General features: G+C 34.1%; 1 protein-coding gene across 1 annotated transcript in view; it reads right to left on the bottom strand.

The window, feature by feature from the left end:
• Positions 1-26829, bottom strand: part of KIF6 (kinesin family member 6) — a 171792-nt gene that overhangs the window by 126847 nt on the left and 18116 nt on the right. Inside the window, exons 4-7 of the mRNA XM_054195458.1 lie at positions 23664-23811; positions 19060-19169; positions 11285-11414; positions 1483-1689 (exon numbers count right to left, since the gene is read on the bottom strand). Of these exons, the coding sequence (XP_054051433.1) occupies positions 1483-1689; positions 11285-11414; positions 19060-19169; positions 23664-23811 (595 nt within the window). The remainder of the gene's footprint in view (positions 1-1482; positions 1690-11284; positions 11415-19059; positions 19170-23663; positions 23812-26829) is intronic.

The following is a 26829-nucleotide window of genomic DNA, read 5'->3' as shown; positions in this document are numbered from 1 at the left end:
AGGTACGATCACTCACAAATAACTTCACTGAAACATACAGAAATATTGTTTTGCATAAAGGAAGACCTGAAACTCACAAGTGGTTATGATATGCTCTGAAGTGCGCCCAAGAGTCCCTATTCCAGTCCGCATCCTTTGTGCAAGCAGTAACTTCATACAGGGAATAATTTGCACCAGTACCTCAAGGCAACAGGCATGTTCTCAGAGTGTCCTCGGAAGATGAGGATTTTGGGGTGCTTCATTTGTGGATACAGGGCTATCAGCTATATCTGTATGTTCGAGTTTAGTGTATCACATGCTCTGAAGCCATATGCCTGCTCCAGATGTCGTCTTTTTTTCTCCTGTCTGTCCACAGTCACAAGACCTCTGACATTGCCTTTGATCCACATCCAGGGTCCTTTCAGATTCCTGCCCACATCTACCCACTCTTCAGATTTCTGTCACTTAAGTCTCCCATTCCACTTCCCATTTGTAGTAGAGCTTCAAATTTTTTTTCAAATTTTATTAGCAAAACCTCCAGTAGGCTGGCTAGCAATCATCCACAAACCAATAAAATCTTTCAGCATTCCCTAAATGGAGCATGCGTTAAATGACAGTTAACAAGCTTATTCATCAAAGCAGTAGGAACATTATAGTCTATTATTTTGGGGAAATATATATAGTTCTAATTCCACTATAACGTCAAATCACGTGGCTGTATCACTATTAATTTGTCACATTAATTTGTAATTTGTTCCAGGATATCATATGTTGTTCATCAGAAGGGAACATCTACACACACACACACAAAATGCAGTTGTAATTCCAGAACATGCTACTACGTCGTATGGACAACAAAAGCTACCCAGATGTGGTAGTAGGGACTTTTAAGAGCATCTATGTATCAAATTGCTGGGGACACTAAAATTGAACTGTCCCTACTGCCATTGTAGATCAGCTGCATGACATTATCTCACCATCATTTTGTTCCGGACATAGAGACCGCTTGATCCTGCAAATACAAGTCCTATTGGTATAAAGCCAATTATTGTAGTTACTCCATAAATACATTAACAAAGGTAACACCTGTCTCAAAGATATCAAAGATTCACATTGGCAGAGGAATAAAACAAATGAGAGAAGACCCTAATACTTTACAATATGACAATGCTCGAACCAAATGAAAATCAATCACTTCAGTTCAATGATTCTGGAGTGATACATCCTGATCCCAAATCAGTATTCCAAATAAAACGATAACATTATTTTTGAAACACTATCCTCTATACCTACTATAACCTTACCGTTTAATTGTTAAGCTCTTCCTAAATTAAAATATTTTACTTAAAATTAAGAACTACCAACTCAAACATTTTAAAAAACTGCAATAAACACACAGTCCAAAGACTAAGCGAATATTGGAATCAAGATTTCCAAAACATTGCACGTTGCTAAACAGGAAGGTAGTAAAGGGAGAAATATTTCACGCTATTCTAATTTTACCTGTTCCAAATAATGTAATGACAGGTTGATATATTTGGCTTCTGTCAATAAGTGACCTCCAACTCCAGTCTTTGCAACGCGCTCTGATCCAGCAAGGTCTACTAAGTGTAACTTGGAGCGTCGGATAGTTGCAGATCCAGGTTCCTTGCTGGAGATGTGAATAGTGAAAATGCAGTGAGATCGGGTTGAGGCTTGATTCATTGGTGTCTACAATGAAAAGAAAGGTAGAGTCCTCAATGTTAATTTAATAAATAAATTTAGCTTTTTATAGCTCAAAAATCTGGAAATTGAAATCACCTATCCAACTTTTTAACTATTACACCTGTAATAAATATGCAAGAATAATCCAAAAGATTTTACCTGACACTCACATTCTGGCCAAATACTCAGATAACTTTAATCTGGCCAAATCGTACTGCGGGCAAGCAACTATCCGTGTTCCAAGATACTCTAACAGTGAGTACATCAACAAAGAAGCTGGCCTTGCTATGCTGAAAAATACTGCTAGAAAAGGGCACCTTGACCAGAGGGAAACTTACTAATTCCTGATCTTCAAGAGTTTACCAATTTCCCCATTGGAAAGCCCATTTTTATTTTTTTTTTTTCTTGCTAGATAGTTACCAGCATAACTAAGACTAGAACTTCCTATAAGGCTTTAGACTTTCACAGTTTCATTACTTTTATGAAAAAATTTAACTTGGCAAAATCAGTATCAAAATTTTACATGTCACAACAGAGATTTCATAAAAGGTTTGGCTTTAATTATATTTATTAGAAATAGCTATGGCCATACTTCCTTAGCTAGAAACATGGAAATTCTTGGTCAGTTTTTAGAGATGCTCAGCTGTAGTATGACTTTACTGGAGTTCCCAATATACTTGAAATGCAGAACAGAAAATTTTAAACAGCTCTCAGATATTTAATTTAGACTTCAAATGACCATATGCAACCACACATGCAGCTTTCTTTTCTTAAACAGCATAGAAACAAAATATCTTTAAGCATCTAAAGCCTCTTTTGTTTAATTACATCAAGTTATCATTAGAAATTTAAAACGAAAAGAATTCCTTATTATCCTCATTTTATAAAGCTTTAGAATATAGACGGAGATGAAAGGTTTATCATGCAAATAATATTTTTATTTATGAACTATTACAAGTATGTTATTAAGGCATAAATCTTTGACTTGCAGAAAAATAAGATAGTGAAATAAATTAATAAATATTACTGAGTTAGCAACTAAATCTACACTTATTTATAGCTGTTTAAAAAGATGATAAAAAAGCCTCTGAAATTGTATACATTAATCTTTTGTCTATACTTTATTCCTCTGTTATTCTAGAGTAATTATTTATCTAGGCATACCCTGTAATTCAGACTAAATACACCAACATATTGCTTTTTTTTCCCATAGTCTACTTTGGAATGAAACATTCTAGATGTTAAAATAGTCTGCCTGTTGCAAGTGTTGAAGGTGTTATGTTGTTAATCCAGAAAGGACGGCCTTGAACAGAAAGACTGCACGCTGAATATTCCTTTACCAGAAATAATATGAACAGCTATACCTCTTGGTTGAATTGCATCCCCTTCAATTTCCCAATATTTTTTTCCAGCCTTAATAATGCCAGCACAACCGAACTGCTTTTTGGAACTGATCCAGCTCAAAGAAAAAAAAAAAGAGGAAAAGTCTGCAAACCACAGATATTTAACCTGGATCAGTTTCCCGATTCAGTTCTCCTAGAATAATTGAAAATGGCAGCATACAGTGTGTGAACAAGTAGGTGGTGTGCAGCAATAACGTATGCTTGTAGCTGTTGGTGAAAATTCTGTAATGAAATTACAGCCTTAACGCTGTTTTATTTGGGGCTGCTTCACCTAATAAAGCCCCGCTCAGAGGAAGAAGAAGGAGAGTTTTGATCATGAGTTTATACAGATGAGAAATTTTGGAATAATATAGGCGAGCCACTGGCTCTGCTTAACTGCCTGGTCTCTCAGGATCATTTCACGGTCCTGGGAAATGAGCACCAGAGCATCAGAGTGCAGCCACACAGTACGCTGTCTTCAGAGGCAAAGCTGAACAAACGAAGGGGCGGAGAGTTGTAGCATGGGAATGAAAGTGAACAGGCTCAGGAAAAGATATAGGCCTGTCAAGCTTTGAAAAGCAAAAAAATACTCCCAAACATTTTTAAAATGCAGTTATACTAGGAAAAAGTTATGTGCTGTTAAAATATACTTTATTCAGCAATTCTGATTCCATGAATAATCAGAGCCAGCTTCACTTATTTTAGTAGGAGACCTTTGATTTTACTACTTGCTCTCTGTGAAGGAGGACTGGATATTTTATTTTTCCAGTTCAAAATCCACAAATGAATTAATATTTAAGGACACTCTCCTCAGCAGAATTGACGTCTGAGGACATTTTGCACTACAGTCGTGGCATCAGTCACACTATGCTGCAGACAAGGCTAAGCTAGATCACATATCAATACAGGTCTATCTGTGAAAGGAGAAGGTAAAGGTGGCTATGAAAGAAGCAGAAGAAATCAGCATACTTCAGCATGAGCATTCCTAAGCAAACTTGTTTCACTACGCAGCAAAACCTGATGTATTTCAAAATGTGCTTTTAGTCACACCTGTTCAACCCCAACAGAGACAAAAAAAATTTGAAGCAAAAAATAAAATAATTTCAGGACTCCGAGTTCCAAAAGCTCAGGGCAGCTGAGCTTTGACGTATCTGACGTATTAGGTCTTTATTGTCAATAGCAATACACTAGCCACAACTCACTTTTCCATGTTCCAAGCAGATTCTGCTGGACTGGTCATTAGAAATTCCATTGCTTTTCTCTCCACAACTTCTTTTTTCATGTAAAATGAGTGAAGCTGATTTGGAAGTCATTGTCTAGAATCCTAAACTGCTATTTTTATTAAGTCCTTCTTCAGAGTAGAATCATGCTTTAATCAGTATGCCAGTGCTCCCTTTTACAATGTGATTCTGTTTCCACTTTGCAGCTCTCATAGATAGAAAGCTCTATTAGAACTATTGCAGGAACCACAAAGCAATAAAAATTTAAACTGTTAAATGGGATGTGATCATGAAATATTAATTGCAGTCATAATCCCCCACACTTTGCTACTTTTACCGCACAAGTAGATGCAAAGCACATAGCAAAAGAAATGACAACTTGTCAGCATCTTCAGTCCAAAAATAAGCCTTTTTTGTGGGGGTGGGGTTTTTGTGTTTGTTTTTTTGTTTTTTTTGTTTTTTTTTTTTTCTATCTTAGATATGCAACTTCTAAGTATCACCATTCAGCTGTTCAGAAAGTCAGAAAATCTGAAAACTGAAAACAAACAAACAAAATTTTCTGGGCAGTGTCTCAGAGCCTACTAAACGGTTCTTTTAGTGGCTTTCAGAGTTCATTTTGGCTTTGGTAGCAGTATTCAAACCATATGTACATGAAATCATCCTCACACTAATTTGATGTGATGAAGGAAAAAAAAGAAAGAGGGGAGTGGCCTGGCTCTCAGCAGATGGTTGCTATTGTGAAGGTTATATATAGAACAACTGATGAGCTGCAGTTACTTACAAAGAAATAATTTTTTCCAGGAGTTCTGTGACATCATAAACCACATGAGCAGACTTTAGACGCTTTGTGATATCACACGAACACTACAAAGGAATTAATGCCAGGTCATCTGTTGCTGCCCATGCTTCTACCATGCTGTGGCACGGTAGAAGAGGAATTCAGGAACGTATCTTTCAAGATTATGTTTTGGTAAAGCATTAGCGTTTTGTTTGATGCTGGAAAATATATACAGGAGGTATTTCAAGCCATACAGCCCAGTCTCCTTTTTCTCCAGGACCAGGATATACCTGTGTTTGCTGAAATTAAATGAACTGTATAGACGCTTCATGACTTAAACCATTACATCTATTCATACAACAGTGACAAGAAGGTGGTTTCTACTTAAATGAGAACCTGCAGCACAGCCATATTGCAAGAAACATCTGATTTGGATGCTTCTGTCAAGGAATACAAGCTCATAAAAAGTCAAAAAACTTGCTGGAGCCTAAGTTATCCATCTTAATCTAATTGTTATCTATCTTAAATCAGCAAAGCACTGCAGGAGTTCTTCCCTATACAAGAATTTTTGTATTTCCCAAACCCTTTATTTATTGCAGCTGCTATTATAAATGTTGTTGTCACTAAAAAGACTAAAACTAAACTAAAAAACTAAAAAAACCCTAAAACACTAAAAAGAATAGCCAGAAACAGGATGCTACTGGTCTAAAGAGAGTACTTAATAACTGAGGACCTAACATGGAGAAAGTTTCTTAAATAGGAGAAAAACATGTGAAGAGCTGTTTGGAAGTCACCATTAAACCAACAGAAGCTGCTACTATCTGGAAGAATAATGTGTTGAGTATGGCTGCCAAATACGCTCAGACAGAGAAAATACAGAAAAGAGTTCAAGACAGTTAGGAGAAAATGATTTCACAGGTGATAAATGCAGTCGTTCAGCCCATACTGCAAACCATCTCCACTTGGCAGTTTATACACCTCCAGTGGAATCTTTTCTTCTTTGAATAAAAATATTTAGACATCAGAAGAACATGATTTTTCTGTGTGAGTGAATTAGTGACTAACCAAAGCATAAAGGAAGAAAGGCTGATTCTGAATGCTCCCATTTTTTTGAGAGAATGTCTCAGTGAAAAGGTACAAAATTTTGTTTTAAGGAGGGCTTCTTTTTCCTCTTAATTTTTTTTCACTTTTGAACTTTTTGAAGAAGGGCAAGGGAAAAGAGAAAAGCACTGATAGCATCCAAGGCAGAGAGCAGACTGATTTTCTCCAATCTCAAGCTACAATCAGATGGATACCTGCAGGAAGAAGTTCTGACAGCTTTAGTCATTTCAGAGCTCAGAGTGTACAAAAAGAGCCATTGTGTTCAAGAATGCCAGGAGAGCAATTTAACACAGTCTCACTGGTTGAAATTAATCCTTAGAATATTCTGGTGTTTTCACATTTTCATTTATAGCACAGAACATAAGTCTCTGCAGAGCTGAAGGAGCAGAGATTCTTTGTTGAAAACCAGTGGGTATATTTGTCTAGTTAATATAAACGCCACCAGTTCCAACAGAACCATGTTATATGGAAGGGTATGTAAGCTGAAGAATAGGAGGTTCCTGCCTTTACATCTGGTAGATCAGCCAGACCTCAATATATCTTCAGTTTACTTTCTGATCAATATGGTACAACTGAAGGGGCTCTTCAGGTGTACTTAGGTACACCTGACACATTGGAAATTGCAAATTTATTGCTATGAAAATATAAAGATCAGAATAAGTGCAATCTGACACTTCCCTGATTTCTAAAAGCAACACTTTACCTTTCCATATTTACTGCAAGTACAGTTTTCACAGTTAAACCATGGTAACAGAGGCAACTTTTAAAGTAATTAATATTCCCTGGTGAGGATATTATTAAATTTTACATTATACAGTGCCTTTTATCCCTATAAACCCCAAAGCACTTTAAGGACTATTCAAAGTAGTACGCATGACCAGTGATTGTTTTACCACACACGGAAATGAAAGCACCTGTGCCGAAATGATGATGCCATTTGGTACTAATAACAGTATAGAACAAGTTTGTCAGAGTGGAAATAAGTTAACAATTGACACCAATAAGGAACCTAGGAAAGCAAAAAGTTGCAATCCATTCTGGAATGCAGCTCTAACATGGCTAACATGCCTTCTTGGCAAAAGTGTGATTTAATCTCATAGGTTCACACATTCAAGTCTTATTTTTCATATTTCATCCAAGAAAAAAAAATGCATTCAATCACTACCAGTGGCTTTCTAAATATATTCAAGAGAATACTAATGGACAATAAAAATAAATACAAAGGAAATGAGTCCATTTCAGAGGTCACAAGTCAGTCCCCACAACTATTTTTAAATGTTTAAAAGTTTCACTCTTCCTTGAAATAAACATATTTAAACATTGCCAAAAGCTTACTGCTTGCCCCATGTGTACTTCAAACATTTTAAATGATGGAACATTCACGTATGTGTAGTATGCACTGTCTTCCAAATTTAAACAATGGAGTATTATAGGTATAAAACCATGCACTAAAACATTTCCTTCCTCATTAAAATGAAGTAATTTTTCAATAGAGGAAAAACAAATGCTAAATATACATGCAACTGCAGTGTTCAGACATATCAATTTCACATAAAGATTTTACAGTTTTTAAATTGATGCATGCCCTTGGGAGGCTACTGGGTCTACCTTACTCTGCTATTTTAAGACAAATACTAAAACAGCACTAAGAATTCTCTACTTCACAGAAGTTTAGGCATAGTATTTCAAAAGACAGGATCACATGAGATTCCCATCATAAGAATCTAGAAAAGACCACTTCAGCTGAAGACATATTAATAGTGTATCTCCAAAATAAAATGGTTTGTGAACACAACTTAAAAAGCCCAACGCTTATTTCTGTACATGAGTTTTTTTAGATGCAGCTGCTACCACCTGTGCCATATGTGCAGATTGTATTTTGGAATCCTTTGTTTGCATGTATTTGAGATACATAAATCATAAAGTTGCCTTAAAGTCAAAATACAAAAAATAAATTCAGATTTTAATTTTTTTTTTTTGTTAATAACCTGTTGCTGAGATTCTTATGCCTTCAAATATAACAAGATATTGTGTTTTAAGGGAAAAACAAACAAATAGTCCTTACAGTTGGAAGAGCCGCCAACAAAATAAACAGTTTTTTGGGTTTGCCCATTTCTCCCTGGCAAAATATGAGACAAAAATCTTTCTATTTGGAATTTTACATTATGAAGTATTTGTGCACAGATGTCTCCCACCTTACAATTTCCACAACTTGTAGTACATGTCAAAACTAGAGCAAAGGATTGGTCCTATACTGACCTATAAACCAATCCTGCACAAATTAGATTAGCTTCCTCTTTTTTCCTTCTTGTGAGCTATATAGTTATGTGCGGGAAAGAAGTATTCAGTTATAAATGTTCCCTTAGATTCTGACATTTAATGAATGAATGAATGTGTCCTATAGAATACCTTTAACATTATGATAACTTTCCTTTTAGCGCAGTCAGTGTTGAGGGCAAAATGCAGCCCTCAAATCACAAGTTAGACTGCACTAGCACAGACATTGCAGAAATTAAATTGCCATCCTTATTTTCAAAATGGCCCTGCAACTCTTCAAAGAGGGGTTATGCTGGGAGTAAAGCATTAGATTGCAATTTTAGAGGCTGCAGTGCTGCCTCAGATTTTCTGTGTGATCCACACCAGACATCTTAGCTTTTCCATCATCCTTATCCTTATCCTTAAAAAAAAAAATTCCTCATCCTTAAAAAAGATGAATCAAGCATAGTTTTTCATTTACTTTCTTTTCTATTTTGGTTTAGTCATTTTCTGTCTTTTAACATTTACTTAAGTAGGGCCCAAGTCTTTTTTTTTGAGGTAAGGAAATGTTATCATAATGCAATCAAGGTTTAAAAATATGGATCTCCAGAGAAGAAGTTATGGTTGCTGTCATAAGTCCTCTTCCCTAGACCTCTACAATAATCCCTCCTCTCTGAAAACACCATTTTCTCATTCTGTTAAGTCATCTTATAAAGTACCACAGTTACCTAAAGCCAAAAATGCCAAATGATAATGTCTGACAGATTCTGTAATGCCTGAGAGGAAGCAGCACTCAGTAATCTCACTGAACTGTACTGCAACGTACGTGCTGCAATTGCAAATGAACCATGTGTGAGAAGATAACTACACTAATAAAACTTTTACAATGAAATCCACCTCATTTGAACGTTTTTGAATCATATTAGCATTCAGACTATGCAAAGTAAATATTGCTGCAATGGGTGGTAGTTATCCCAAGCAAGTATTCTCTGCATTTTTTTCTTTTAAGTACTATTCACTAAAGATCAACGGAACAATAACTTTATAGTATTTATAAAACAAAAAAAAATTTGCTAACCCAAGCGACTCAGATTAGTGAGTTTTCTACTATTGGGGTCCCACACATTCTCATGTCTATTCTTATGTCTTCTAGCAAGTACTAGCATGCCCCAAATAAAACTACCAAGTTGTAGATTAAAAAATTAGCTAAAGAAGATTTTTTTTCATACAACACAGTTAAGTCATGGTACTTTGTATCACGCCAGATTTCATGACAAAAATGTACTGAGGTTAAAAATAGTATCTGGGAAAATTCATGTAAAGAAAAAATACAACAAAAGTTATTAGCTGTAAATAGTCTGAAACACAAACTAATGAAGATTAGGAGATTTTTTTTTTAAACTTATCATTATTTACTTGGTTTATCTTTCAATCTTCTCTATATATTTGCTATTGGCCATTGCTCAAAACAGGAAACTGGAGCAGACGTATCTTTGATCTGACTCATTAAGAATATTCTTTTAGTTTTACTGAGCATTACTTCATCTTGACCTTTAATGACTTACCATGTTCATTAGTCCTGCTATTTGTTCATGACTTTCAATGTTTGTGATATGTTTTCTCTTAAGGCAACATTTTCCAAATACATAACACAATTGCCCTTTACAATTGCTGATTTATGACGTTGTCAGCCAGCAGCATACCGTTCTTTAAATTCTGCCTCATTTTCATACACAGCTCCTCTAAACTGATCAGAGAGCTCCTGAAGAACTTTCTCCGTGCGATGAACTTTCTGTTTTCATTACCAACTATCATGACAGCTTTTCAGGGTTCTGAACTCAGTATCATCTTTTTCTCTCCTCTATTATACTTTTTCAAGTTCCTCTGCTCTAAATTGTATGAATTTTTCCATTTCAATATTATCAAATGGTTCCTTGCCTCAATATTGCTATTTACTAACAACGCTTAAGTAGAGCTTTATTATCTCTTGCCTTAACGTCTTCCGGCTTCTCAAAATGTCACTGCTGCAATAGTTGAGAGAGAACAAATCAGTTTTTTGCCTATTTACATTTTGTAATCAAACGCTTCTTCCCCTGTGCCCAGGTGTATGTGGTCAGCCAGAAGGAACAGAGGGCTACTTGAATATTTCATATACTTTAAATGTCTTTCTCCTCATTGATTTATTATTTATTTTTTTGATCAGACAGATGAAAACACACAAATTTCTAAAACAGAATTAGCTGTGTTGTGGTAAAGACACACTGACACTGCTTACATTATACAATACACTTTTCATATTTACACTCCATTTCCAACCATGAAGATAAGTTAAGAAAAACAACCCTACAGATTTTACTAACTGGATATAGAAACATTTCATTTGAATATACCAGGATCAGTAAAAACACTCTTGTCTTTGCATATTGGCAAATATTTATTTTGAATGTGTTTCGCACTACCATTTGGGATTTTTTCCTTACTGTAACTACTTCAAAGGCAATTTAGTACTTCTGTGGGAATGTTTGACAATCCTTTGTAAGGCCATGTTTTCTAATCTTTAAATGTGTATGTATGTTGATAGACGCCACATTCAAAAGTCAGTCTATGGTTTCTGAGAAAAATTTTTTTTCTTACTTATTTTAGTTGCAGTAAGTTATGACATCAACAACCACCAATCAGATTCACTAAGGAAAAACAGAAAGCACTTTGCAAAGTGAAAGCTATTATCAGAGAAATGCTTATTTAATTTCACTGTGGAAACACACTCAGAAAGAAGACTTCCAAAATATACATCTTATGTGGAGAAATTTATGATAATTTTAACACTGATCGTGTTAAGTAAGATTTGTAGCAGGAATTCTCACCTCAGCAATCATTCTGTTGGTGTCTCCCAAGAAGAGTAGGTTTAAGGCTTCTTCTTCATTAGTTGCTTGCTGAAGAGACAAGTTTTTCAGATGAATGTTCTGATCGGGGTCTTCCATTATTGTCACTTTTCTACATGGAAAAAAACCAACAAAACAACAAAATGAAAACTAGAATTGTTGTAAGGTGATCTTTGTTCCGTACTTTCATTTTGATTGCGCCTAAAAGGTGACATCTAAATCCCCAAACCCAATCATAAAAAAAGAACTAAAACCATGAAGACTAAGCCATGCACATTAAAGTAAGTGATGAATTTTTTTTTTATGTCTGTCACCTGCTTTTTATTTTTTTATCACAAACTTCCACATAGAAAAGGAATTTTTAAAATCTATAACTATTAGAGAAAACTTTAGGATTTTTTTTTTGACATACAGTAAATTTCAAGAACAAGAGGTTAGATGAATCATCACAAACAAATAATAAGTAGGGGTTTGTTTGCCATTTCCACAGATATTTAAGTACAAATGATACATAAAGCATACCATAATCTTGATGAACAAATAGGCATGGAACATCTTAGAATCAACGCATCTGTAGCCAACATGTTTCTAATAACTTTGCATTTGTCAAGATTATTTCTCTTTTCATTCTTCTCAAATGGTAACAACTACAAATGTAAATGATCCCTTTATTTAATTAAAAGCAAGCAAACAGGATGATTTTATTTATTTCCACTGAGGTTAGAAATTATCTTAATTGTACTTCTTTAAGCCTTAAAGTTCAGAAAAAGGAAGTGACACGGAAGTAGCAAGGTATAGCAAAAGCTCCAGCAGAGCTACTAAATATTACTGAAACTCGTTTTCACTTCTCTAGATAGCCCTTTTACATCAGATTTTTTTCTTTTCATCAGGTTACTGAAAATTAAACTTTATTGGCTTTACTGAGTAGCCATTAGGGTCTCCTCAATTAGGATATTCTATAGTATCCACCATGGAAGCCAAATAGTTGCATCACTGGATTTGGAAAACTCCCAGAGTGAAGACTCTGTTAAAACTGAAGTACACTAATTCCGAGGATGAATGAGATGTCCTTCAGGGTGAATTACATGTTCTGTGACAACTTACAACAAGCAAATTAAAACTTTTTAAAAAGTTACAAGTTTGCGTTCTTTTTTTTTGTGTGTGTGTGTACTTGTTTTTTTAAACCGAGGGCAGTTCCCTGTATGTACAGATAATACTTTTTATATATACATACATGTATAGGTATATGTATGTGTATTACACATACCTATACATAACTGTGTATATATTTTTTTTTCCATACTCTTCGAGGTTAACCACAAGAGGGAGCATGGGGCTTGAGTTTTTATCTCTAGATAGTTCTTGCATGTTAATTACTCCAAGCTGCTTCAAAACCACACAGGTTGCGTTTTGTTCTGCTTTGCTTGTCTTTTTTTCCTCAAAACTGACAGAATCAAATCAAGAAGCTAAGCAGCATTCCATAGTATTATTCTTAAGTATTAGGGAAATAGTTCACCCTCTGATGGTCAAAACATTGGAACGGATATACAGAAGTAATTTGAACACATTGCAATACACTGACTATTTTCAAGAAAAAAATACATGTAAAAGTACACACAATGCTCTTTTAGTAGTCATAACAATGTTTTTTCCAAGTATGATTGCCTCCGACTAGTATCCTTATTTTTGTGCGGTAGGGTAAGACAGCACTAGTGCATTTACGAAACTCTGCTTCCCTCACTCAGAGCATAAACCCAAAAGCATAATTCTGCTTTTGCATAACAATGTTTTGATAATGTCAAGTTGTATTCTGTCAGTAATTCTATCTGTGCATTCATCACATGCTAAATTCCAGAGTGGTTCTGATTACAGTATGATGCTTTGACTAATTTTAATATTTTGAAATTGCACAGTAAGCATCATCTACCTCTTTTTAGGAAAAAAATGTTGTTTTACTACGCACATTTGGCAAAGGACTTTTTCAGGCTACATTTTGGCCAATGCTTATAAATAATTTCCAGACAACAAAGATATTAGTTTGGACAAAAAGCTCTGGAGGATTATTATATCAGAAAGAAGATATTGGGGACATCATAAACCAGTGACAGCCTCCTATACAGAGGCCTTGCAGCTATTAAAAGGATTTCCAGATGGAAGTCTAAATTTGCACATCTTGAGAATCATCTGTCAAAACTTCCTCAGAAAGACATGTTCCAAAATGACTACAAAATGATTTATTTTACAGTGCTATAAAGTTACTGTATAATATGATAATAGATTTCTATAGAACATTCTCTATATTAGTGAAATCTTTAAATTTCATAGCCCTAACTTGGATCTTGGAGTGGAAAAGCTCTGTTAAGTTATCCAGAATGCCTGAAAGAAGGCAGAGACAAAGTTTTGTTTTCTTTATAAACAGAGAATCTTTTCCATTTGGCTTAATGGATGGAATTTGTAGCTGACTAGTAAACCTGTAGGATGGGATCAGCCTTTTTTATACTGTTATTCACTTAGGCCCTTTCCTGCATCAACTGAGCTTCTATTAATGCAAGAGAGCCTTAAACATTGAATGCTTTAATTTATGAGATTCCTGTTACTGGAAAACAATGACGTTAAAGCTTCCTTTGATTAACTAATACTACCCCATTAATTTGTGTAATATAAATAAAAAAACTTAAAAGATTTTGGAAAACAAATGACAATTTAAAAAAATCAAGTTTCCTATGATTATATCTGTGTGTAGAGCTTAGAATTGCAGAAATCTTAAAAAAAAAACCCTCAAAAACTTTACAAAAATTTAAAAATTAATCATAATGCTATAAGCAAATCCTGTATAAACATAAATACCTTCTATGACAGTACATTAGCAGAATATAGTGATACTACTTCAGCATGAGAAGGAGACTATACAGCCAATAATAAATTTAGGAAAGGGATAAAAGAGAAAAGCAGCAAGCATGCATCTTGGAGTCTGTCCAGAAGAACACAATAAACTAATGGATAACTACAGCTAATCTTCATGTAAAGTTGCAAGGAGCTTTAGGTTTTAAGGAAGGATGGCCAAGACCACCATTTTATATATCATCCAAAAAAAAAAATCTTTCAGAAGTATAGCTTCATGAGAACACCCTTTAGAAATGGAGCTGTTTTCTTGTAAGGAAATTATATAATAGCTTGAATGACCAAAAGGACAGGACCCGTGCTGCTCTGCGCAGTGCGCCTTGGGGAAATCCATTCAGGCTCCGTCCAAATCCATGCAGGCTCCGCCCAGCATCCGATGGGATGCAAGATTTACTTTCCTCTTCTTATTCTGTCTTATTAAAGAAGATACCTTATTAAGCCATTTATTATTGGGCCTTTCTTACTGTGATCTGGAAAGGGCCCTGTACTGGCTCTCTCTCCTCCCTCACCCTGCCAGGCAGAACAAGGAGTTACAACTGAAACAATGAGATTGATGGTTTGTGTACAAACAAACATATAAGATCTGTTATGTCTTGTTATGTCATTCACAAGTTTGTAAAGTAATACTTTGATATTCAAAAGTAAATTTGCCCTGAACAGCACAGCAATAATCTGAACTGAATTAATTTACTGATCCAATGCTTTTGGAAAAGGTACAGTAGAAAAGTTTCACTGTTTTCTTCCTATGGGTTTTCAGAAAACAAATCAACATAAATTCTGGATGTGAATAACAATATATAATGTATGCTGAAGTTATTTTACACATTTAAAGTGTAATTCGTTTGAATTGTAATGAACAAAACATAATCTTTGAAGAAGTGATTGAGAACAGTTGTTAGCTGTCTCCCTGTTAACAAACAGAAAAGCTTAAGTTTACAAAACTTAATATTCTCCTAATCTTTAGTATTCAGTAGTATCACTTACCCTGAACACTCTTCATTTTGAAAGAATGTATTTTACATGAAAAGAGTGAGTTAATATTAGTATTAGCCTTAGAAACTTGAAAACACTGGTAAATCTCAGAACACCGAAAATATAGTTCTTGAAGATCTATGGATGGTGGCCAGTTTCTAGATTACACAGCTGGTACAGCCACTGAAAAGGGGAAGGGCTGACATTAACACCGTTGAGCCTGAAGACAGGCAACAGGTTTACTTGCATCAAAAAAGTCAGACTGAATAAACATGTATTTCCTATATGTTGAAAATTATTCCTTTAGCCTTTTTTTTTTCTTCTTCTTTGTTAAGCAGCACAGTTATCATTATACTAGTTAGTTTAGAGTATGAACTCATCTGAGGTAGTTAACGAATATTCAGTCACAGATTTTTTTTAAAAATTAAAATATTTTACACTGACCCCATGGAAGATAACATTTCTGCATGTTACTAATGTATACTGATACAGGTGTCATGTTTGAAGTTAATTGGCTCTTAGATTAAAGTGTCTTCCTTTTTATAGAATTGAGTTCACTTAATCTATAGTTCAAATAAACTTCATCTTTCTGGAGCATAACTTTTTTTTTTTTTTTTTTTTTTTTTAAAAGTTGGCCAACATCATACTGAATCTTATTCATTTCCCTATCGAAGAGGACTTTAAAGAACCTTCACACAAAATTGGGGAATCAGTTACCCTGGATGGCAGTTAAGATTACATTTTCCCCTGGCCACATTACTTCTGATTAATGGTTGTCTGTCTGAGCTCCCTGTGAAGTAGCTCCTCAACTACTGCAGTTTAAAGACTGACATTTTAAGGCAAAATAGCATTAATTTTAGTTCGCTTTCACACGCAAGTGTCACCTGCCATAATTTGGACAGGTAAAGCGGTAACTTATTGGTTGTCCTGACTTATTCTATGACTAATGGTTCTATAACCTCAGTCTTTATTTTTGTGTCATTTTTCAGTGCCAAGAAAATTCTTCGGTCTCAATAGAAACGAGTTAGGAAGAGTTTGTACTGGTAGGTTACAACTAAAGTGAAATTGGTTTGATTCAGTATCATGGAATTGTATAAAATACGAACACACTGTACAACAGAGAAACCGTTAGAGAAGAAAGTCTCTTGCACAACCTCAGAGATAATTAAGAACTTCAGAAAATTTTCCTAATTTGAACAGTCCTGCAAATCTTTTATGAAAACAAGAGATGGCAGTAAGAATTCAAAGTCTTCTACCAGCTATGTTTTATAGCAATAGTTTTATATTTTTTACATGTTTGAAAACAATCATAAGTTCCTTGTATAAACATGGAACTCTCTACAGCTACATCAGAATTAGATTGTCAATATTAAATTAAATTTTTGCATTCTAATAAATAAGATTCTTCAAATGCATTTGCATCTGCATATGCTATGTTTCAGCTACAGTGTCAGAAAATTAAAACACTGTCAGCTTTGCATATGCAAAACAAGTTACAATTGTAAAGGCATATTGTATAAGAAGCATAAAGGTATATCAAATGATACAGTCTATGGGCTACATGTAATATCATTACAATTAAACATGATGAAAACTTTATTTTTCTGTGAAAATCAAAGTTCAATGGGATTTCAAAACCAAATTTAGTTGATGTATAAATATCTGTACTTATCAGAAACATGATACATATTTATGTATACATACATAAATAAATATGTTTATGTATACACATATCTACAAATGCAGACATAAATAATGATGTAATTCTCTATATTAATCTATATATGTATACATACAGATAGACATATAGATATATGAACTAGATTCACATATTTGTCAGGAATTTATTTCCAGAAAAGTAGTGATTTTTTGTGAAAGCCTCTTCCCTTCTCATCTGACAGACTCTAATGAAATGATTAAGCGGTATTAAGATGAAAATTCAATAGTCTAGGGAAGATACAAAGGATGGCTACACACAAAACCTTGCTTTCAGGAGCTGAGATTCCAAATCAAGTCATGCAATGATTAGATGCAACGGGCAATTTTTAATGTCTCATTTTTCAAGTACTATCAACAAGACTGTTGTATGCTTTTCATAACTTCTATTACTTGAATGCCCTCACTTTGTATTTATTCCTTCGATTGAACTGATAACGTAAAGTCATTAACATAGAGTTTGCTAGGTAGAAGTACATATCTTTTGATTCAAACTGCATCCCGTTCTTTTGCAGGAATATAGATAACAATACTGTTCCAAAACATTCTGCATACTTTATGAGGCTAACTAATCTTTGGTTTACTCTTCTAAAATGATACATTTCTTCAACACTTTTCTTGTCCATCTCATATACTTGCGAGAATATCAGCACAGACTGCCAATATTTACCCAAGCATAGAAAACCTGCATTTGGCTTTGCATGGTGCTTAAAACCTTGATGAACCACCGTGAAGTTTGACAGGAAATTATGCATATTATGACCCTTTTAAAGTACAAAAAACATAAGTTTTGTAATATTCTCATTAAATACATGCTTTATAACAAACTTGAGAAGATTAGATTATTCTGTACTTTGCTTAAGACCACTAAAATCTTAAAAGGTCTTAAGCACATAAAATTCTGAGAAAAATAAAATATATGTTAGGTAATAAACACCGGATATATTTTAAAATATGCGACTACTATTTACTTTATGTGTAACTACTACTTTGTCATTTACAAAAATTAAACAAGTAACTAAAATACAGTTAATTGTGCAACTACCCTTTCATGCAACTTGTGCTCCCTTTTTAGCTCAGAATGTCACTATATATTTTTAGATTTTGAATCCCTAAATTATTATCTTAAAAATTAAACAAAAATATTTTATTAATTAAATACTTTTATACAATGCTAAATATGAGTGGTGAAGGTATAGTTTTAGTGTACAGTACACATTTTTTTGACAAGTTTACAGGTAATTATGATTATCCCAGTGTGCTTTATCCCTAATTCACAATGAAATTATGTGTCAACTTTTGCTTTTTTTTTTAAGTAGACTAATACATAACAAGGAGTTATTCTTTAGCTTAATTGAATCATCATACATAAACCTATTTCAAGATTCTAAAATTCACGATTACTGGTAAACATTCAGAACATAGTTTTAAAAAGTGACATGTTTTCCAGGGCATATGACCCCCAAATAACTGTTTCAAATAAATTTGCAATTAAATTAATCAAATTCAATTTATTCAATTGAACTTATGTATTCATGACCTACAAACCTTTTTTACTACCCCTCTCCAAGTATTAGTAGGTGCTAGTGTCTTATCAATGAAAACTATTATAACAATGATCCTTTCTGAAGTAAATAGTGTCCTTTGTAGTTCCTTGGGGCCTTTTCTATCTATTACTTACCTTGTTTCATAATTGCTTATTCTAGAAAAATAATTATCATTGAAAGAAAAGGTCCAAGCAGAAGCAGTAAGTTTTTCTCCCTACTGTTGCAAGGAAATACTGCCTGTTACATGGGTCTCTGCCACACGCACACATGTGCATACTATGTAGAGTCAGGCTGTCAAGAGAAAAAACAAGTATACTTTCTCCCAGTGGCTGCAATAGATCTCCTCTGCATAATATCAACATACATTTTTAATACTTTCACCTTCAGTTACTCCCATCCAGTTTCCCTAGCCTCTAGAGATACAAAATAAGAAAAAATGTAAACAGTGTTGATAAAATTGAGAAAAGAAATATTTTGAGTTAATTGACACTGTGAGTTAATTGATTCTGTGACACTGAGATCAGTAGCACTGTTCCAAAAAATTCCCAAACAACACAACAGGGCATCTGAAAATTATTTCTGTTGTTGTTCTGGATGATTCTTTGTAGTTTTGTTACTCACGGCAAATCTTCCAATCTGGAGGCCTCATGTCTTGGGTCCAGCAGATCATAACCACATTCATTGTAGATTTCTAAGTAGGAAACATGAGTTGTATACACTTTGCTGTTATCCTGGATAAGAAAAGAAAAAAAAAAATAGAAAAAAGGAAGAGCTATAAAGAGAAGTCAGAGCTAGACCAGAGGACAAATTTATCACTACAGCTTTTACCTTGCTTCCTCACTCCGTCTCTTTTTCTGGGTGTGGTTTACATTTTCAATTTGTGATAGTTCTCTGGGGTTTTTTACCATATGCATAAAGGCTCAACAAGAAAAAGGAAAAAACAAAAAGAAACCAAACCAAAACACAGACACAAAAAAACCCCTAAACCAAAAATCCCCACCATGCTGATAAGTTTAGTCTGGGTTTTCTTATCGGTTCCTTTTATCTAGAATAGTCTGTATACATATAGAACAATACAGCCTGCTTACAGAACCATGCAACGTGCCATTTTTCACGTCTACGACAAAAAAAGAATATTGTTATATGAGGTAAATCCTCATAGAAAGACTATGCTTAAAAAAAACCCAAGGAACAACATCAACAAAAAATGAATCAAAGATTTACATAATTTAGAAACATCAGTGACATCCTGCTTTCCACTCTCTTTATCATAACATTTAAGCACTGTATGTGATGTCAGCTGTTCTCTGTAATCCCCATTTTTTCTGTACAATACATTGCCAAAATGTAACTTAACACAACTGTTTTTTTTTCAGACCGAATTTTCTCCTGCCCTAAAGCCAACAACATAAACCTCAAAATAATGGGCTATGATTTCAAAAATAAAAGAAAATTAGTCACTTCTTTTCAGCAGATGAAGCCACTGTGAAAGCACTCACATCACACTAACAGTAGCAGTTTAATAATCCAATCCACTACAGTTGTTTTGCAAAATACTGTGAGATATGAACTTTACATTTTCCTTTAATAGTTATTTCCCATGCTTTTTTTTTATTGATAATGACAGTTCACTATTTCAAGGGACACCATTTAAAAAGATACACTACAGATGGATGGAAAAAATGTAGTAAGGAACTGTTCAAACAGGAAGCTGTGGAAACAGAATTTCTGAACAATAAATTAAAAGGAGATGTTATTAAAAACAAAGGGCTTGATTTGTTTCTCATTTTGGGTAAAAAATTTTGTTTCCTTGGTTTCAAATTGCACCGTCTCACTGCAAGTAAGAGCTTCAAAAGTCTCTTATTTTGTGTCCCTGAATTCACTTTCTCCTGTTTTACCCTACGTAGGGTTAGGAAGCAGATGACTCTTCTCCATGAAGTCAGCACTTTCCAAAGCGTAGTTGTAGATAAAAAGAAATGAAACAAGGGAAAGGTATGAAAAGAAGGCAGGTGGAAAGATAAAACATCGAGAAGAGATGCTTTAAGGTGCACCAAGAAAGAAAATGTACGAAACAAAAACAAAGATTTGGAAGCAGGCACACAGAAATATCCCTATAAGCATAACTAAGAAGAACTTTTGATCCAAAACACCGTCTGAAAATGGAAACAGAAATATTTTTATTTTTGTAGGAAGTATGTGCTGGGAAGGTGGAAAATAAATTTTTTTATTACATTATTAACACTAGAATGTTGGTGTGTTGACACTGCATGTTGCTGGCAATTGCAAGATCAACTCATTCGCTTTCCACAACAAATGCCCTCCATGGGGGCAGCAGAAGGTCTAAGGCAACATGTTCATGTTGTTTTTTTCATTTCCATTCCCACAAGAGCAAGCTTTTGTGCACCTGCAGTATGCTGTGTATGTTTACCTGCCAAAGCCATACTTTGAAAGGGCCAAGGTAATTACTTAATGCCGCTAACCCTTACTCAGGCACGTACATGTACATGTTCATGTGACTGAGACATACACCCTTATGAATAAGAATTGGTACCCTCTATTAAATGAATGACACAGTATAAAAGTACAACGTATCAACTGATGCTAACATCAAATAATATTTAAATTTGTTTAATTAAACAGCTTTGCTAAAATGTGAAGATTAATCTTAAATGAGTCATATGCCTGGTGGAGTAATTGAAGACACAAAACATGTTACACCAGACTCGTCTTTTCCTCTCTTGACTTTTGCCTCCTATAGTTATGAAAGCATTAAAATGATTGACTGTGTTCACTTGTATCACTATTACAGACACTAAAAGAAAATGGAATTTCTTGTAAACATAATGAACAATCATCAGTGTACTTACTGTGGCACATCCTTTCACTTATTCACTCATTTAATTGCGTACAAATATAACATTTTGGTTATAACCTAACACACATATACACATCCCCCCACATCCTCCTTTAGAAAAACGTTCTTACACCTGGAATGCCCATCACAATATCATCAGCTAGTTGTTGCTGTTCCTTACAGTCCTCTTATACGTGGCAATGCTACTTAAGCTTTCTTTCCAACCTGTAGGCTGCAGGTCGGTCAGAAGACTTATGATTCTGAATGGCTAACTTAAAATTAACTTCTCCATTCAATGAGAAATTTTATTGCGGACATTTTATTTGATTTCCCAAAGCATTTCAGATGACAATTATCATTTACTTATTAGAAAAATTACTGTAAGTAGATAATAAGAAATATTTCAGGTAAGGTAAGGCTTTTAAAGTTGGGGTTTTTTAATAGTTTGTATTTATTCTGTTTCTATCATTGTTCTTACATGTTGAGACATTACAGTGTACCTGGAGTATTTTAAATGTCCCTGTTACCTTTTGTAAAACTGCCATGTTTTCCGTACATAAAATAAGTAAGTTGCCAAATTAAGTTTCAGGTGCCTTTTGGGGAGGCACAGAAGATACAGAATAACCATACAATTAATTTGCAGCCAGTTTTCTCCTTCCCCCAAATTATGGCAATTCTCTTTCTGCCAGGCATGATGGCTTTTTTTTTTTTTTTGCACGAGGCAACATTGCAGGATTTTTGATTCAAAGTAAAAGAGTAAGAGACTTCCAATTCAGTGGGTTACAATGATCTGTAAATCAGCTTGATTAATTTGTAAGTGCAACAATTACACTTATTATTTCTGTGATGTATTTTTCTTTTTGTAATCACAAAAAGAATGAGACTTTGTATTGTTTCCCTCCCTACTTCTTCAGGGCACAGCTAGAGTTTTTGAAATATACCATTCATTTTCACATCACTGAATTCGCCTAAAAAGTAAGTTTATAGCTCTTTGGTTTAGGTTAGGTTACTGGCGTGATGTGTTTTGCCCGATGAGTTATGTCAAATTCAGTATTCACAGCAGTTGCATTGAGTTGTCAGTGGCAGGAAAATCTGTGCAGTACTGAAAAAACGAACAGAAAAGCATTAAGAAGTAACTGGGACAGAACTGTGAGACTCAGAAATACTATAAGATGAGGAAAAAGGCATGAGACAGAGAAATAGTATTGGGCAGTATTTACTACTGCCCAAGATTTTGGTGAAGCGAAATTGATATTTATGAGTGTAGCAACTATTTTTCCTCTACAAGTTTCAGATGTAAAGCTCAGGCACAACTGGTTTTCAGAATACAGTTTACTAACTTTGAAAATGTTTTTCTAGTCACTGTTAACTAGCATTTAAGTACTGATATTGTTTTAAAAACAGACCAAAGGATTTTTTTCTTAATTTTGAAAAGAATGCATTAGAAATTATTAATAACAGCAACAATAATAATAAAAAATAAAAAATAATATTTGTTGCATTTTACTATTTACATCTTTACGTGTCCTTATGTTATACATGTGTAATTATGTTCAGAAATGTGCCTAACAATGTTTCTATCCAACTATATACAGTGAATCAGACTTTTATTACTAATACCATATATACATAAAAACATTCCATACAAGTACATAAGTCAAGTTAAAAGGACAGTAGAGAAGGGAAATGAATATGGATATCTATTTTCTTTCAAATACTTAAAGGATTTGCAGTACTGACTTTAAAAATTGCTTTTCATCATAATTAGATATATTTAGCATTATCATTCTATAATATATTCTAGATAATAAGTAACATTAGGTAAAAAAAGGCATTAGGTAAAATAAATAGCTGAATATTTAAAAATACTTAATATTCACTTTACTTTTTTTTGTTTTCCTGAGCATCAGTCAAGCACAAGGAAATTAGGTAACTTATGAAGAGTGAAAGTAATGCTCCATCTTTCATACAACATTGCTTGTTTAGATGGGAATCAGAGAAATTTTTGTACAAGATGAGTGCGATGCAATGCATATAATACAAAAACAGAGTGGAGGTAATATAAGTGTTAGGACAAGGAAAACCAATTACGCTACCTGAATGTATGTTGCACCAACTAAAAAAGCATGGTTTTTAGAACTAGAAAAACCCTCTCCAACGATGTACGTTATTTTCAGTCTATCACAACAAACCAGGTAACCAAAACTATTAGCAACTAATTCTTGCATGAGGGTATCATGTCAAGTTAGATATTTTCTTCAGCATTAATTCTAGGGCTTTCTCTAACAGTATTATAAAGACAGAATTTTGCAATGTAGTTACGTATTTGTAAACCAGACATTAAAAATAAACAGAAAACAATGTCTCATACCTTCTGCAATTGTTCAAAAATATAAGATAGAGTCCTGGGAATGATGCCTCGATCACTATAACGTTCTGCTCCTCCTGTGATGGTAAAAGTTTTGCCACTGCCTGTCTGACCATACGCAAAGATAGTGCCGTTATATCCTGCCAAAACACTGTAGAATAATAAAAAATGGGGAGAGAATTAATATATAAGGCATAAGACATTTTCCATGATCAATTTTGTATAGAACAAAAATATAATCAACAGTAATTATTAATTATATAGCAGCTGTCTTCAGTAATACAAGAACACACTTCAAGATATATATTCTAGATTCAATGGAATTTAAACTATCTAGAATTGAAGGACCTTTTGATGCCTTGACTTACCCCATTATTCAATATCATCATTAGTTGATTATATTTACATTACCTTTGTATACTTTTTTCTTTGGCTGATGATTTTTTGCAAGGATGATATAAAGACTGTAGATATCATGAACTGTGACCATTGGTATGTTAAAGCTAAAGAATCTAGAAATATTTCACATATGGCTTCATTACTTGCAACCAGAGAAGACTATATCATGTTTAGAAACTCCTAGAGAATACTACTATGCTAAACTACCAAACTACTAGCTTGGATAAGGGTATGCAGGAGAACCTATGCTTCTATCAGTGTAGTAAAATCTTCATTTACTATGTAAACACTCAAAACCACATTGCTAAAAGCAAACTTTTCTGTTAGAACTGTATCTGTACAAGAAGCTTCTGTGGAACTGCAACAGTAGGTATGCAATGGCATAGCTTGAAATGACCCTCAGACTCAATCATCTTTTTTCACACCTCTTACTTCTACTTACAGAAGTGACTAACAAAAATCTAGTTCAAATATCTTTCTCTAATTCACCACACTTTCACTGTTAACTTCCACCTGACTTCCATCAAACAGTAGATAAGCTTAATGACAGTGGTATAGCTACACACTGTGGAGGAAACGTGGGCCTCAGCTGCAGCTGACATAGAGCTCAGCAGCCATGGCTGACTAAATGGAATTTTCAAGTTGTGACTCAATGTATTTTGAGATTTTTTGGTCCTGATTTTGTTCTAAAAGAGAGGGCTTTCTATGCAATGCACAAAAAGCAGTCCTCTAAATTATGGTGATCTAGATTCCACTACTGATAAGTCAATACAATTTGAAGGAATGGTTTTTACATGCAAATATAGCATTTTATTTCTTATTAGTATTTGGCAAAGTTTCTTCCACTATTTATGAAGACAGAGTCATATTTTTCTCAAGTGAGACCCCTTTGATGGGCTGATGTCTGAAATATAAATACAACTGGTCATTTTTCCCTTGATATTGAAAGTAAACTTTCACGTATACAAAGTTTAAAATTTCTATTGATACTCACAGATGACTATCATGTGTTTCCCTTGTACGGCTCTGTCTCAGAAGACAAAAATACTAAAAATCTATTACTGCATTTCTAAGTTCATTTCTTGTTAATTATTGTGAACTGCCCTGAACTTGAAAAATATTTTAACTGCTCTAAGATTTTGTGCTTCACACTGACCACCTATAAAAAATGAGGTAAAAATGATGGAGGACACAATTATTTTGAATTTTCACTTGTCTGTAAAGTAAAAAAAACTAAATAAAATTATCAAAAATTACTAGAATCACAAATTAAATAGCGATGAAATCTGTTACTGACTAATATTTAGACGGCTAATCAAAGCAAAACTCATGAGTCTATATTTGACAGGATATATGATAAAGAAATTAGATTATACTGTCAAGCTTTTTTCTTTCAGCAGCTGTCAATTACAAAATGTTTCCTACATTCATCCTTCTCAAAACTGTTCTAGCAAAATTCCAGCATCTCCTAAGAAAATACATGAAGGGAGTATTTGAAAACAAATACAGTAATCAAGAAATAATTATTTTCTTGATAAAACTTATCAGAAGCAAAATCTACTTTGGCTTTATTTACTATGCTTAAGGACCTACTAATCTTGCTAAGGAAAAAGAAAGGCTAAAATTATTCTGCATTTTGTTTATTGAAAGAGTGATAAATCATCTAAGATCTAAAAAATAAAAAGGGGGCAAACAACCCTTGCGTAAGATGAAAAGAACCACATATAGATAGCTGCTGGTCTGGCGCCACAAGAGATGCAATGGTTCTCCAACTTATTAAAGTTTATTTAAAGACCTGAGTAGTTGCCAAATTACTTATTTTAATCCATTACAGCAGGATGTCAGAGACAAAAACAGAAACATTTTGAAAGGAACTACAGTGAACATCTGCTCCCAAAGACCGAAATGCCCAAAGACAGCATATATAGAGATTTTAGATTCCAGATGTTAAAAATCAAAATAATTATTATTATAAAACACCTCATTCATCTATCTTAGGAATTTCTAATGCCCACTGGCACAGTATCTGAATGCTGAATACAGTAACGAGTTGTCAGAAGGTAGGGGGTATCAAAAGAATCTCAGAGATGGCAGGTTCAAAACATGCAAGGGGAAATGATTCTTTATGCAAAATGTAGTTAAGCTGTGAAACTCCTCACAACGGGATGTTTTGGATGCTAAAAGTTCACCCCGGCTTCAGTCTGGTCTAATTAATGGAGAAAAAAATAATTATCTGAGGGCTACCAAACTCAGAGAAATCAGAAAGTCCCTACACTACAAATGACTAGAGGCTAACAGAATACTTGGGGAAAGTAGCTCTACATGCTTACGCTGTTGGGTGGTTTTGGGTTTTGTTTTTTTTTTTTTTCTTCATTTTCCGTGAGTATTGACTGTCCCTGTTAGAGATAACATACTGGGCAAGATGGAACTTTGGTCTGACCCAATACAGTTGCTCTTCTGGTTTTACATCTTTGCTCTCTGGCTCTTCTAGATCTAGCATTTTGGGTTGTTTTCTTACTCCTTCTACTCTTTGAAGTTGTTAAAGTTGTTTCAATTACTGTGACATGGCTCCTGCAGAAAGGCGTGTTTTGCAATATATCCTAAAACGAGCAGTAAAGGTGTGGCTGCAAACTGTTAACTTGATGTCCCTGTTCTTCACAAAAAGCTGTTGATTAGGATCACCATGCATGTAAACATAGGATAAAATGTTACATACTGTACACTGTCAATACAACTACAAAAGTCAGTGACTTTTCTTTGTGTTATTTGA

This window comes from Rissa tridactyla, chromosome 3 (assembly GCF_028500815.1).
Source record: "Rissa tridactyla isolate bRisTri1 chromosome 3, bRisTri1.patW.cur.20221130, whole genome shotgun sequence".
In the NCBI taxonomy this organism is placed as follows: domain Eukaryota; kingdom Metazoa; phylum Chordata; class Aves; order Charadriiformes; family Laridae; genus Rissa; species Rissa tridactyla.
Note: the sequence above shows the minus strand (reverse complement) of the source record. Positions and strands in the feature narration are given on the sequence as shown.